Source organism: Misgurnus anguillicaudatus, chromosome 14 (genome assembly GCF_027580225.2).
Source record: "Misgurnus anguillicaudatus chromosome 14, ASM2758022v2, whole genome shotgun sequence".
In the NCBI taxonomy this organism is placed as follows: domain Eukaryota; kingdom Metazoa; phylum Chordata; class Actinopteri; order Cypriniformes; family Cobitidae; genus Misgurnus; species Misgurnus anguillicaudatus.
The window spans coordinates 15,267,739-15,284,051 of NC_073350.2; the positions used below are offsets into that span (position 1 = coordinate 15,267,739).

Sequence of the window (16,313 nt, forward strand, 5' to 3'; positions counted from 1 at the left end):
TACATATTTTGTCATTTCATGTCCGTTACAGATGCAACAAACATCTACTGCTCATAAAAACATTGCAAGTTGTAAATCATCCATTTGTAAAATGTACACATGTGTTTGCGTTTGCAAAGAAGAGCGCAGTCCAACATTTCTCAGCACGTTAGCATTTCTTTTTATGTGATTAATGTAGCGTCGACTGGTACCGCTGTACTGTTGCTTTCGACATATTTGAGCTCCTTCATTACATCTCTATGAAATGCGTAAAATCAAACGTGCACTTCACAGCAAATGAATCCACTAAAAAACATGAAGGGACGGATGCATTGAATAATAAATACTGACTCTTGATATGCTGACATTTGGGATGTGGCATGACATTTCGGAGCGTAGCCCCGCTGCGAGCTTTAAGAATGCGAATGAGAGTCTAGATTCACACCAGCCTTTTGTTTCTCGTGCCCTCATTATTCTTTCATAATGTGACAAAGCGTCACAACTGCAGGGGAATAATGAAAGATTATTAAGATTGGACGGAAATGTTGGGATCGTGATGGATGAGCGGGATCTCATTTTAACAAAGGCATTTGAAAACATGTGTTTCTTGTGCTTAGCTCCTCTCTCATCCAGCCTTAAAAGCAAAAGACACCAAATCAAGAGTGACCCCACACCGTTTGGCTATGAAGGTATACATGTCGCATGCTGAACGTAAGCCTTGTAGGATGCTTTTTTGTATATTTATTTATTCTTTATAAGTGGCCAGATGGTTTTATTTCAAAGGGACATGAGATTATTTGCATGAAGTTATCTGAATTATTTGGAGATGAGTGGCTGAGCAAGCTTGCTGTGTGCTGTTTCTGGGTCATTCCTTTGCTTTATCCTGGTCCTGTAATATCCATGAATGTTAACCATCAGGTTGTATTTTGAGCTTGTTTTATTGTAGTTTTGTTCATCTTTTATAATTTGACTCTGTCTTTTTGCTTGTGCTGTGGTGTTGGTGGCAGTTTTTATTAACTCTCCACTATCAGTCATTATATATATATATATTAATGTTGTGCCATTGTTTTATTGCATGTTTTGTTGCATGCATATATGGGCAATAAATGATCCTGGTACATTTTTGGAAGTTGTGTTTGATTCTCGCATGCTGTGGTGAGTTTCAAGTTTCGATCCGTTGCAGAGATCGTGTTTGATAAGACAGTGAATATTCTTACAGAAACCATCCGCGGTGCGCTTCCCGTCGAGAACAAAACTAAAGGTACCGCTGGTACCAAGCCCCCTGTGCCGAGGTCTGCTTCTCAACCAGGTAATTACGTGAAGAGATGAAGTGATGTGCCAATCATATTTTTCTCGGTTCTCTCGGGTGTTTCATGTAATTTGCATTCCTTATCTGATATCTGAAGGTGACAGAATCAGTCAGATTTTTTTCATGTGATGTGTCTTCACCCTTTTTTTCTTGCAGACAGTTTCTGGCATATTCAAGAGTTAGACTATTCCCTGAGCATCTCCAGTCATCTGTCACGGAGGTTAATGTTAACTCAACGTTTATTGTTTTCCAGGATGGAGTCAACGGCGTCTGCCCTCAATGGATGCCGAGGATTTTGAGACCATTCCATCCAGTGCTGAAGAGCTTTCCATTTCGTCAGACGGAGAGGATGAAGGCCACAACAAAAATGTGTGACTCGATTGTCTTTGTCCTCTGTGACTCCATTTTAATCTCACAAAATTGGTACTGATAGGACATAAACAAAGGCACCTTTAATCATGCACTGCACTCGCTTAGTATTTTTGTCTTGTTTTCAGTACAAATATCAAGATTCATTTTCTTGATGAGCAAAGTGACCTAAGAAAATAAGTAGGTTTTTTTTAAGAACTTTTTATTTATATTTTATACAGAACAAAATGAACATTATCTGAGACAAGTGATAAAATAAGAAGAATAATACAGAGAAAAAAAAAAAATATATATAGTAAAGGGAACATTTATTGATTATTAATTATGACTTTTGCCTCAGTATTCTCCCAATTTACTGCTAATTAATAGCTAATAAGGTAGTTGTTGTAGCCGCTAGGTTTAGGTATTGGATTGGGTTAAGGGATGTACAATATGGTCATGCAGAACAAGGCATTAATATGTCCTTTATAAGCACTAATAAACAGCCAATATGTAAGCTAATAAGACACTAGTTAAAAGTGAGAATTGGTCCCTGTACTAAAGTGTTACCATGTATATATATATATACAAAGAAAAAATAATAAATAAAAATATTATATACTGTATGTAAAAATATAAAACACTTATTTTTATTTATAGATTTAAATTTAAATATTCTTTAACAATGTGCCATGTGCCATATCTGATTAATAAGGTCAGTTTTTAATTGTAATAATGCAGTCATTTTTTCCATCATATAAGTCTGTTTTAGTCTCTGTTTCCATTAAATAAGTCTGGTTTTTTAGACACAAAATATTAAAACAAGCAAAAAATCTGCCAATGGGGTAGTTTATTTTATTTATTTATTTTATTTTGAGTTATAAAGTATAATTACAAAATATAAATAAAAGTAAAACAAAACAAAACACATATAAACAACAAAAAAACTTTCTTCTTTTCCAGTAACAAAAAATAAAAATAAATAACAACACAATTTACCAAAAGGGAGTAGGAAGAAGTAAAACTTATGTACTCCAACCCCTTTAAAAGGTTTAAGTGTTTAAGAAAAAAAGTAATCTTATTTAAAGATTTTTTTGCTTGTTTTAAGCGCAAATTCACTTAGGGGCGGTTTCCCGTACAGGGATTAGACTAGTCCTAGACTAAAATAAATGTAAGAGGTGTCCAAACTGAAAACAACTTGCACTGACATATCTTAAAATACACCAGTGCCCTTTGTTCTGCCTCAAAATGCACACAAGTAATGCTTTTATTAAGGCATGTTTGTTAAAACTAGTTATATATCATAATTAAGAAAAGGCCTAGTCCTGGTTTAAGCTAATCCCTGTCCGGGAAACCACCCCTTAAATTGTATATATTTTGTCTAAAAACTAGACTTATTTTCTCATTTTGCTCATCAAGAAAATGCATCTTGATTTAAGAATGTTTAGATATTTCTACTGAAAACTAAGTATAATATATATAAAGTATAACAAATATACTAAGTAAGAAAGTAATTTTTGCAGTGTGTCTGTTTAACTAGTCTTTAAAAGCCTTACAGTTACTGCCCAAGAAAGGCAGGATTACACAAACACCCTAGGGTGTTACTATGTTTAATCCCACTGCTTATTATGTGAAGAGAAGAAATCTACCTTAGTAAAAAGCTGATTTATGCAACACAGAATAAGTTTGAACAACTTTAACAACACTGAAATAAATGATTCATTCAATTTACTGAATTTTTTTGGGGTGGGTGGTTGCAATCAATTTGTTTGGGCTACATTTAAACAAAAAAAGATTAGTTAAGTAAAATAAAATAAAACTTTTGTTTGAATGTAGCTTAAGTGGATTGATTGCAGCCACTTGCCTTAGAAGGATTGAGTAAATTGAATGAATCTTTTTTCAGTGAATGCCCAGATGGGAATTACGTTAAACTTAACATATTAGGTCAGCTCGCTTTTTTGTGTGTAGTTTGCACGTTCTCCCTGTGTCAGCGTGGGTGTACTCTGGGTACTCCGGTTTCCTTCCACAAGCCAAAACATGCAAGTTAGGGGAATTAGATATACAAAATTGTCCCTCCCCCAACCTGTATGTGGATTAACTTGTGTGAATCAACTTGTTAATGGATTAACCAGTTCTAGGCATGAATGTAGCCATAGATGCTGGATTGCTGTGAATATAAAAGGAAAAAAAGAAAAAACTTTACACAGCCCACATCGTCCTTACCACCAGAGGGCACCATTGAATAATCAAATTATTCGACTTCTATTAGTTAAACTTGACTTGGGATCCCAACTGGAAGTACATGGACACAATTGGATATTAGAGTGGACACTTTGAAAAGATTTAGGTTTGGCATAACCAGACCTACAAAGTGAATGATACACTGACAGATTCAACTAACTAATCATTCATCTCATAATTTTCTAAATTAAATACAATGTGACTTATAGTACTGTGCAAAAGTCTTAGACCACCATCACCAGCATTATTGTTTTATTAAAGTTTTAATGTCCATCCATATTTATTTTTCACTCTTTTTAAAGATACAAACAGAAAATACAGGAAATATATTCACAAAATTAAAAACAAAATTTTCAGAACTAAATGTCTTCTTCAGGCATCAGTCAGTATTTAGTGTGACCTCTCTTGGCACGAAACACATCTTGAGCTTTTTTGAGGAGACTGAAGTCCTGAAGTCATTCCATTAGAATGAGAAATTAGGATTTAATTTCATTTAGGTTTAAGAGATCCTGCAGATGCCTGCTATTGCTCAAGTGCAAGGGGAGTTTACCCTAAATACTTGACACTTCAGCTTATACTTTTATACTGTCATTTCCTGTATTTTCTGGTTGTATTCCTAATAAAGAGACTGAAAAATGATTATATATGATTACTATACAATTGCAAAAACAACAAATTGAATGGTAACATGGTGGCCTAAGACTTTTGCACAGTAATGAATATCTCTGGAGTGGCAGGAAATTTACATCTTGACAAGATACTGGCAGCATATATGCTGTCCCAGAAATACACTTGAAAGCACCTAAAACTGTCACATGTAATATACCGTAATATGAAATATAGAGTTAAATACATGGATACTTTTGATTGGCCATCAATAGAAAATGCTTTGGCCCTAAAGATGTACAGTTATTGTAGCATCTATAAGCAGGGACTAACTATCTTAAAGAGATAGTTCACCCAAAAATGAAAAGTCTGTCATCATTTACTAACCCCCGTGTTGTTACAAATCTATATACTTTTCTTTGCTCTGATGAACACAGGGGAAGATGTTTTGAGAGGTGTTTGACAGACCGGTCGGAGGCCCCATTCACTTCCATCTTTTTTTCTACTATTGATGTCAGTGGGGCTTCTGATTGGTTTGGTTACGGGTGTTTCTCAGGGTATCTTCCTTTGTGTTCATCAGAGCAAAGACATTTGTATTTTGTTACAACACCAGAGAATTATGATTTTTTTAATAAATACACCTTACATGCATGGTCACTACCACCAGAGGGCATCCTTGAATAATCAACAGATAAGATTTCTATTACAAACACACTGCAGTGAATTGTCCATCTCCTCCCATTATAGTAATACCAGCTACTGATGCCCTGACCCCTAATCACCCCTATCTCTCTGTCTCTCTCTCCCTCTCTTTCTCAAGGGGGAACATGATCAATATCAGGTTCAGCTGACGTACGAGTCAGGTACCGCTCAAGATCTGTCTGTGAACGCGGGAGATTTAGTGCAATTCCTAGAGGAGTCAGAGAACGGCCATTGGTGAGTAATGAAGTCACCGTCCTGATATATTGCTGCAGGCTTACTCACACACAACACTCACTCATGAGGACTTGACTAAAGATCTGACAGTCAATAACAAGACTCACATCTAGCTTGTTTTGTTTGAAAGATGTCTGTTATGATATGAATACCACGGCTTTATGTCTTTAACTTTGTACTCTAGAAAAATAACATAATGCTTTCGAGAAGGAATACAAATTTAATGTATAGCCTTTCTCTTTAAGGAAAATATACTATAAAATATTATGATTTTCTTGGGGTGTGGGCTTTTTTCTCAATAAAATGCTCTTTACAATGAGAATGTCTCCACCTAGCAGCTGGAAGATGCAACACACGTGCATCTGACATTTGTGACCCTGGACCACAAAACCAGTCCTATGTGGCTTTCACACAGGACGCGGTGCGAGCTTTAAAATAGTTTAACTTTGCGCTAAGTTAAAGGTCTTGTTTTTTCTGTGTTTTTGAAGCTTTGATTGTGTTTACAGTGTGTAATATAACATGTGTTCATGTTTCACATGTAAAAAAACCGCATTATTTTTGACACAACTTACTTATCTGTATAGCGCTGTTTACACTGTCCTCAAAACAGGCTGATGTCTTTCTTGTTCTATGAAGTCCCTCCTTCAGAAATACGTATCGAGTTCTGATTGTGTAGTTTGTTTAGTGTGTTGTGATTCGATAGCAGCTTGACTTGTCGTTAGCTTAGCCGGCGACTGACGTATTTCTGTGGGCGGATTTTAGTCAAAAAACTGTTCTAGTGACATCATTAAAGCAGGAAGTAGACGGCTGTAGTCCAATCCGTCCGTTCGCTGTAGGCTTTGAAAGGTGAATTCTGTTAAAGAAAATATATCGCCTGGCAGTGAACTTTGAGCTTTATCATTTTACAGGTATTAATTATGCTCTAACAGCAACATTACACACTAACTAGGGTTTAAAAAATGGGATCAGAAAGAACGTGACCTTTAAACTATTTTAAAGCTCGCACTTTGGTTGACGCAACAACAAATCATCCTCGCGCAGCGCAAGCCATTGAAAAGAATGGGTTTCATAGCGCAATGCACATCGCGTCCTGTGTGAAAGTCGCATTAAGATTTATATATCATTTGAAAGCTAAAGAAGCTTTCCATTGATGTATGGTTTGTTAGGATAGTTATATCTCGTCCAAATATTCTACTATTTAAAAATCTTGAATCTGATGGTAAATAAAAATCTAAATATTAAGAAAATCGCCTTTAAAGTCAACACATCCCTGCTGAAAAAAACAATAAAAGCATTACAGAAAATTCTAATGGTTTCCATTAAAATACCAATAGGAACCATTAGCTTTTACCATTAAAACCACTACACTGTAGTGTGTTTTGGGCCATATTCCATTAGAACCGATACATAGAACCAAAAGACCCAATACATACCATTAGAGACCAACAAAAAACAATACACTGAAGTGTGTTTTGGGCCATATTCCATTAGAACCAATAAAATTACCAATAAAACCATTAGAATTTTCGGTAATGGTTTTATTGTTTTTTTCAGCAGGGATATCACTAATGATAAATAATTTTTTATATATTTACTATAGGAATTATAAAAAATATTATCATTGAACACGATCTTCACTATACTTTTTTCATGATACTTTTGACCCATACAATGTATAGAGGGTATGCATTGACGTCACTTTTCCACGTGACCATGCCGGAACCCGCCCCATCGAGTGGCAAACGTTCAACAAAATGGCTGGTTTTCATAGCAGCTGCTGCGAAAAACGGCAGTAAAACTGACTGTTATCAGCTTAAATAGAATTTAGTTGGACTTAATAGCAAAGGTGGAAAATACTTAGTTACATTAGTTACATTTTCCAAGCATCTGTGCTTTATTAGGATGTTTGTATTGGGAAAAATTTTACTTCACTACATTCTAAGGCATAGAATCATACTGTGTATTCTTTAATATTGCATATTAAAATGTATTTAATACCTAATTACATTTAAATTGTGTACTTTTATTTGAGTAAAAGTGCGTTAATGTACTTAAATATTAAATGTAAAACAAAAACTTGTATTCATGAAATGTAATAGAATAAAAATTATGATAATATGCTTTGGAATTTATGTTTTCCAAAGAAAAACACGGATAAAATACAAAGAGCTCTATCTTACACCCGGCGCAATGCGCAACGCAAGTGTCTTTCGCTAGTTTCCACCCTGTGCAATTTTAATTTTCACGTTTAGCGCCACGTTGTTTAAATAGCAAATGCATTTGCGCCCCCTTTTGCGTCCATGGGCGTTCTGGTCTGAAAACGAGGTGTGTTCATGCGCATTGTTGGCGCGTTGCTATTTTGAGGCAACTAAAATAGACTACGCCATTGACCAACAAAAATCTGGTCTAAAGTCTAAAGTCAATGGCACAATATGTTTTTTGTTATTTAAAGAGCGCATTAGTAATATGCGCCTATAAACAGGAGGACAACGCGGGTTTGCTTATCACATTATACATGAATGCGCAGCAGCACAAAAACGCTTTTAAATATGAAAGATTAAAGGATTAAATGTAAAAGATTATTATTGAGTCTCTTGGACATAAATGAGTACTAATTATGAGACGTTAGAAGGCGCAAAGAGCTCCTTCACCTGCAGCCTGATAAGTAAATAAATGCTTTGCTTTAAACAAATGCATCTGTTTTTAAATGTTTTTTTAATGCTACCTCATGGATTTATTGTATATGATGACTGTGTACCTGTGTGGATATGGTGAGATGAGAAACATTTTTAAGCAATGCTTAAAGGAACACGCCCACATTTTGGGAATTTAGCTTATTCACCGTATCCCCCAGAGTTAGATAAGTCCATACATACCTCTCTCATCTCCGTGCGTGCTGTAACTCTGTCTGACGCAGCCCCCGCTAGCTTAGCTTAGCACAAAGACTGGAAATGCATGGCTCCAGCTAGTATACTGCTCCCAATAAGTGACAAAATAACGCGATCATTTTCCTATTTATGTGTTGTGATTTGTATAGTCAAACCGTGTACAAATAACAAGGTGATATGAGACACAGCGATCTTTTAACAGTATACATACTGAGAACTATATTCTCTGAAGACGAAGCACTGTCGCATGGGCGGAGTGATTTGCACAATTCTGACCGAACTCTCTGCTCCTCACCAGGGGCTTCTCGTGTGCTGCGAGCAGATCACTCCGCCCATGCGACAGTGCTTCGTCTTCAGAGAATATAGTTCTCAGTATGTATACTGTTAAAAGATCGCTGTGTCTCATATCACCTTGTTATTTGTACACGGTTTGACTATACAAATCACAACACATAAATAGGAAAATGATCGCGTTATTTTGTCACTTATTGGGAGCAGTATACTAGCTGGAGCCATGCATTTCCAGTCTTTGTGCTAAGCTAAGCTAGCGGGGGCTGCGTCAGACAGAGTTACAGCACGCACGGAGATGAGAGAGGTATGTATGGACTTATCTAACTCTGGGGGATACGGTGAATAAGCTAAATTCCCAAAATGTGGGCGTGTTCCTTTAAAAAAAACTCTTTAATTAATAAGAACGCTGTCCAAGTGCTGTAACGTGCGGAGAGCCGTTTGTAAATTCTTTATCTCCTGTTTGTTACAAATAAAGTATTTTTAGAGAACAAACCTTATCTTACATACTTGTAAATTATTTTTTGATGATATTGGATAGCCATACATTTAAAGCAATTAAAAGCCTGCTTTTTTACTTCCATGACTTAAAGAAAACGGGTTTTAAAGGTTTTAATAAAAAATAACAATTTCAATACAAGTGAAAAACAACACAATTATTTAAAATTAATCTTAAACTGGGGATCTTCTTCCTCCGCTTAGTTTTTCAGTTTACAAAGTCCGTCATCTAAATAGGGATTAAACTGGCTTTTAAAGGGGATGAGAGCTGAGACTCTCATTGGTTTATTGCACGTTACGCCCAAAATACTCCCATTACAATAGGACCAACCCTTTTCAACCATTTAATGACCATTTTTCCCATCGTTAAATAAGCAAAAGTGGATTCGGACACGCCCATTTAGACATTGCGCTGTGCGCTTTAGACAGTGCGCTTAGATTGTTAAAATAGGACCCAAATACTTGACAAAATACCTTTAAGTAGAAAGTAAAACATCTGCTTCATAGTGACCCTAGCAACTTGTCTACCCACCTGTGGTCTGTGGACGTTGGCATGAACGATCAATTTACTTCTCCTTCCGGTCTTTTTGGCAGTCTGTAAAACGATAGCTCTGAATTCTTGTTAATCTGTTAGTACAGTCTATCGCACGACAGCTTTTTCCTATTTAGATGCATTTTCCTCTTGTTTTCGCTGATTTCACACTGTACTCAAATTCTGCCGCTCTGTCTTTTGCCACTCAGTGCGCGTAACTGGAGTCACTTTCACCGAAGGTGGCGTCACTTGCATACCCTTTATTGTTGGCTATTGCGTCAAATATCCCCGTGCGACTTATGACTGGTTGTGTGGTCCAGGGTCACATTTGAGTAAAGGCCTTTAAAATAGCATCTCAGTGTTACTAAGGTTTCTTTTACTAAGATTTTTTCTCTTCTTGGAGAAAGAAACCCTTTCATCGCCTTTACTTTTATGAGTGAAAGTTAGCTTACTGTCAATGTTACAAGAAAACAGGATAGTTGTAAGGTTTTAAAGATATTTATGATGTGCCTTTCCATGTGCTACTGATGTCCTAATATTTTGCCTTTCAAGCCTAAAAACTGTCACCTGTCATTTTCAGCAATGCTTCTAGTCTTTCAAAAATGTCAGCCTTGTTTAAACTTATCAATGCTAAACTAAAACCATTTCAAATCTTTGCTCTGAATAACCGTGATCACTCAGTGCTTTGCATTCCTGAAGTTACTGACCGTGATGAACCAAATGACATGTTCTTGGATCAACATTTCATTAGGGTTCAGAATTATATCATATCTTTCTATAACACTGGCAACCTAATTTTATCTTGATGTACTTTAAGCAGTGGGAAACAAATCGAAGGACTGAGTTCATATGTAATTCAATTATTTGGTGTAATGTGGCATGAACACCAAGGAGGAAAACAAATTATGTTGATGAAAATTATAATCAACAAAGTTTTTTGCATTCTCTCGTCCCTGATCGCAGCCATCTACAGTGGCCCCGGAAAGCATTTTTCAGTCACAATTTAAAATGTATGAAGGTCATTGCATTTAATCATCTCGTGCAAACAAATGAAGCTAGTCCTCAGAACTTATCAGAGTAATGTTCAATAGCTTTTAACCAGCTGGTCCTAAGGCCATTTTGTTATATAAAAATAAATTTTCCTCAAGTTCACACAGATGTCCAAAGTTACAGCGGTAGTTCATCACCCAATACATTCAACTTTCAAACTTTGTGAGCTCCTGGTTCACCAGATGAACCTTCTCTCTCATGTCTTAGGCTCGTCAAGAGCCTTAGAACCCAGAAGACAGGGCTGGTGCCACCTACTGTCCTGCAGTCTACCCTAGATGGAGTAGACCTTTACACTAACTCGGGTACCTCAAACCAATCCAAGAAAAGCAGAAGAAGGGCATGACTGACATCATCACTCTGCATACATGAAAATCAGTCCAAATTGACTCTCCATCAAATGTATTCATAGGTTGTGTGCGTCTTTGATCAGCTTACTACTGGAGTATTCACTGACCACACTGTGAAAAGTGAAAAGTTGGATCAAGTTATTTAAAATTACTTTGGTTGGTTACACCGAAAAAAGTTTACATTTATTTCACCTTAGATGAAAAAATTGGGAAAAACTTGGAAGTAATTTTTTGAGTTGATCCATCTTTTTTACTTTTTACAGGGAGTCTGGAATTTCCAGGGCTGTCCCGATGGCAAAATTGTTTGCACTAACATATTAACTTCCAAAAAATTTCCACAAAAAACTGGGATCATCATTGCTTGTTATTTTCCCTTCCTGGAAGTCGGGTATTTTGGAGGGCCTAGGCGATGGGGAGATCAAGACGCGCTCACTTTCATAGACTTGCATTAAATGGTACGCTTTTGATGTCACTCAGTCCCTTCTCGCATAAAGGAAAACACCAGCGTTTTTCAATGTTTTGTTGTGTTCTTGCCACAACTTGGACAAATTAATACATGCCTGTCTTTTTTCAATGCGTGCACTTCATGTGTTGGCATTTGGTCTGGCCCCATTCGTTCCTTAGGAAATCCAAACAGGAATGAGTTTAGAGTACACCAAACACTTCCATGTTTTCCCTATTTACATGAGTAGTTACACGAGTACGTATGGTGGCACAAAGTGAAATGTGCCGTTTTTTAAAGCGGAGAAAAAAATTGACTATATTGTATGGGAGAAGAACACAAATGGCGCTTTTCCATTTCATAGTACGGTTTGGTTTGGTTAAGTTTGGGTCGGGTCAGCTTACTTTTGGGAGCTTTTCCATTGGGTGCAGTACGTAGTACCCCATACTTTTTTCGTACCACCTCGGTTGGGTTTCCAAGCGACCCGGGCTGATACCAGACGTGACGCAAAAACACTGTAGATCGCTGATTGGTCTGAGAGAATCGTCACTACCAGCGTCATTGCTAGAATGTAAAACATTAGCTTTAGCTTACTGCTAGCTTGCGCTGTCTCGAGCAAACATGTTGTCTTCTGTGCTCTGCTATAAGTTTCTAAACTCCATTTTAGCAATGAAAAACATCCACGGGTTGAGAATCAGGGACACCATACCAGTTTTTTTCAGACTTGCAGTTTGTGACGGCACATTTGTGATGCCCACATCTGCATTAGCTATATGCTTAAATGCAACTTAAATGAGGCTCAGCGGAGTGCGTCGACTGACGCCACGGGTGTTTCTACAGAAACTGTCATGTGAGACAGATGTAGTGATAAACACGATGTGCAAACATCTATTTTGTGTTGGCCAATTTTAATTTTGTGGCGGACTGATAAATAAATAAGTGTGTGGGAATGTACAACAACGCTCTCACTTCACTTGTTTGATGTCACGGCAGTAGGCAGCGCAAATATAACGACACGCCTATAATCCCTCCCACTCCGAAGTGATACTTAACTCAATGGACAAGCTAACCACGCCAAAGTGAGGTGAGCTGACCCGACCTGACCCGGACCAGACCGTGGGGTACTGAGCGATGGAAAATCGGCATTAGTTTGCAGCACTTCAACCTTGGGCGCAATAATATTGACAGAAGTTTGAGCGAGGGGGGGAGTAGTCAGGAGTGAGGATGTTACTGCCCACCGAGGTCAAAGTGCTGCAAACTAAGTGTTCTCATTTTTATCTGCTTAAAAAAGGACACTTTTATTTTTTGCCACCATACTTACTCATGTTACTACTCATGTATATGTCTTTAAATATGGAAAACATGGAAGTGTTTGGCGGCTTCTGGATTCGTCCCTGTTTGGATCCTAGGGAATGAGTGGGGCTGGGCTAAATGCTAACACAATCACGAGGCGCTGTACAAAGATTAAGTGCACAAATTAAAAAAGATGGATATGTATTAATTAATCTGAGTTGAGGTAGGAACATGGTAAAGTGTTGAAAGAGCGCTGGTGTTGTCCTTTAAACTCGTACCTTACATGTGAATGCACACACAACAGCACCACCTGGAGACAAATCGGCTGTAAAATCTGTCTTATAGTGGAAGGCAAGCCTGTCTGCTTTGTTTCGGAGGTGTGCATGACATCACTTCACAGGCATGCATGGAACGGCGTTCCATGAAGCCTTGACATACTCACCATGCCGCCCTCCATCTTGTTTGTCTGTCCTATCTTTCCAAATAACAAGATGCCTTATTCCCCGAAGCTTTAATTAAAGGCCGCTTGGAGCTGAATACTGTTTGTATGCTTTTCATATTGCGCTTAAAGCCTCGACACCTGTGCTCGCTGGAAGGAACAAATGTTGTGCACGTCATGCTATTTAAAAAGATATAAAGCATGGTAATATTTCAAGGTTTTCGCACGACTTGTTTGGACTGTTGAAATCGCAAGGTCTGGTTTTGCTCAGGATACACGTGAAAGATCACTAATACACATGTCTTGTCCATCTGTCCTTTCAGATATTTTCAGTGACCTTTGCACTGCTGCGCTCACTGATACGGAGGAAGACGGTGCTGGTCTGGATCCCATTCAGGACAGGAGATTTGCATGCTGAACATGTTTTGCATATGCATCCCCTTGCGCCATGCTTAAATACAAAGTGCAGCTCAATAGGAATCTACTCTAGTGAATGAGGAGATAAACTCTGCTGCTACGTGACCGCTCTGATGACACTGACCAATCAGGTCGGACCATCTGATGACACTGACCAATCAGAATGGATTCCATTTTTGGCCCTATGCACAAAATCTTTTTCCAGCTGCTGATGTGATAGTGACATTCAACAGTCATGAGTAAGATTTTCAGCCGGTGCTGTCACTCTGCTGTGCCTTAGCAGCAAATGCAGGGGCGTTTTAAAACTGCAAAGGACCTTTGTGAAAACAGGCTATTATGCAATATGATATCTTGCCGATTGAAAACACTGAGAGAAAGAGACTCTATAAGCCGTTGTGTCCTGCTGAAACTTCCATATTATACATGATTGTTTTGTTGTTTTAAGCCTGTTTGCGTATGATACTATTATTGGTCAGAAACACAGCACTTTTAAAGAATAAACATTCTGTATTGTAATGTACAATATTTATATTCTTTTTTTATACCTTGACTTGGACGTTGTACAAGCCATCTGTAAAAGCTTCATTCCACTTTAATCTACTTGATATGTTCATCTTGTGATCTGGTTCTGCTTTTATACACAAATGTATTTCTGAAATGATGATCATTGCAGCATAAATATTCCAGCTGTACTATAAAAGCATCTAATACTTTTATATTACAGTATTGCTTCTTAATGTTGCTATTTTCTGCTTGTAAAAAAAAAGAATTACTTTTAGTCATATAACAGAAACAAATATAGAAATCAGATGTACTGTAAACTTCCTGCTATGAAAGAACAACAGTTTGACATTGAATGTAAAGAAAAATGCATTTTGTCATAACAGTAAATATCAGTATTGGCATTTAAATATGACTCATCAGGCTGTACTTATTCATTTCCAGTATCAACCTGATCTTTTAACATTGCCGTATTTGTTTGTATGTAAATATCCAAGCACAATCATTTGATGTAAATGCTGATGTGATATGCATATTTTACTTTTCTTCTATGAACAATACTACAGCATATGTGAATATGTAGTTTAATTTACAGATACAGTAATTAAATACAATAATTGCAAGATTTATGTTTGTGAATTAACTTTTTCTGTAGAATATGAAACCTCAACTAACAATCACTGATTCAGTGAAATATAAAAAAGACATTGCTATTTATGTATATGTATACAACTTATTTATATATTAAAAAGTTACTGAACACTAATGTTTTTAATCTGATTTGGTTTGTTAAGATGAAGTTTTAAAGGTGACCTAATATGGAGATTTTACACGATTTAATATAGGCTCAGGTGACCCCAGAATGTGCCTGTGAAGTTTTAGGTCCAGTATTTATATTCAAAGGCCCATTTTTGGGTGTGCAGGAAAAAGTGCTGTGTCCATTTAAACGCAAATGAGCTGCTGCTTCCCTCCCCATTTACTGTTATCTATACAAAAAACATATAATGTTTTAATAGGACAATTACCGTACATTATTGTTCATAATGAATGTGCAGCAGCCCCAGATTGCCTATCGGGTGGACTGGGAGAATTTCCGGTGGGCTGGTCTGTTTTTTGGCCACGAGGGCTGATGTTGTCATCAGGTTGAAGGTTGCTGTCCCTAGGCTGCTAGCACTTACAGTATTATTCATGTAATTTGTGGGTAGGCCTAACTTACATTATTTAGCAATATACATGATCTATGTACTAAAAAATAAAAAAATTAAAGTCGCCATGAAACGGAAGTAGCGATTGCCTTATTTTCCCCGTGGCGACGTATATCCGAATAAAACGGCTTCTGAAATGAAATAAGGCAGGGCTGGATTTGAATTTGTCCATCGAGATCTGATTGGATCGTTTAAAGTTGGGTCATGTTGCTAATTGCTAAGTGCTGCGATCTTCTCCCGGCCCCCTCCCACCTGCCATACCAAATGACCGGAAGTGAAGAGAGATCGTTTTGAGGAGGGGAGAAGATTAGCATTTTTGATGAAAGATTATGAGCACACACAAATTTTTTATATATATAGTTTTCATTTCAATTTCATTGCAACTTTAAGAGTTTCCCCTTGATAAATCTTGCTTGTGTACTGTATATCAGCAGGGGTTTACAAACTTACAAACTTTTGCAACCCAACATAGGTAAGACCCACCATTTTATAAAAATAGAAATATAGGGGAAAACACAAACAATTCACTGAAAAAGAAAATCCTTTCAATTTGCTTAATTTTAATGTGTACATCGGTCCCACATGATCCGATTGTGTAAAACCAACCTAATTTTCCTCCATTAATTTTCACGTGTCAGACCAAAACATTTTATTTATATTAGGCTACTTAAAATAATTATGTTGATTCAAAGTGATATTTCTCATTATAACACATTTATTTTGTAATGTTCAAGTAACTTTATTATGTCAAGGGTATTAGATTTTCATCTGTAATTCCAACATGCTTTTTTAATGCTTATATTATGGGATTATGTAACTCTAAAGCAAATTCATTATGTCTCTGGAACCAGAATTATCACCCATAATCATCTAAATGTTTTTTTTTTTTAAATACCAAATACAATTGCATTGGCATGAACAGTATTCAATTCAATCAGTTTTAATCAACATGAGAATAGTGTATTCATTTAACATTCAAACTAAATATTTTTAA

General features: G+C 36.9%; 1 protein-coding gene across 10 annotated transcripts in view; it reads left to right on the forward strand.

The window, feature by feature from the left end:
* mcf2l2 (MCF.2 cell line derived transforming sequence-like 2) overlaps nucleotides 1-14,870 on the forward strand; it is a 104,956-nt gene extending 90,086 nt beyond the window's left edge. For 7 of the 10 annotated variants that reach the window (XM_055183285.2, XM_055183287.2, XM_073875955.1 and 4 more), the window contains 6 exons: nucleotides 597-668; nucleotides 1,199-1,288; nucleotides 1,542-1,657; nucleotides 5,304-5,419; nucleotides 10,883-10,977; nucleotides 13,520-14,870. In XM_055183285.2, the coding sequence (XP_055039260.2) occupies nucleotides 597-668; nucleotides 1,199-1,288; nucleotides 1,542-1,657; nucleotides 5,304-5,419; nucleotides 10,883-10,977; nucleotides 13,520-13,614 (584 nt within the window). In that variant the 3' untranslated portion in view covers nucleotides 13,615-14,870. Of the gene's footprint in view, nucleotides 1-596; nucleotides 669-1,198; nucleotides 1,289-1,541; nucleotides 1,658-5,303; nucleotides 5,420-10,882; nucleotides 10,978-13,519 lie in introns of those variants that run through there. The other 3 variants (XR_012373181.1, XR_012373182.1, XM_055183292.2) reach the window with 2 other exon arrangements.
* The last annotated feature ends 1,443 nt before the right edge of the window (nucleotides 14,871-16,313 follow it).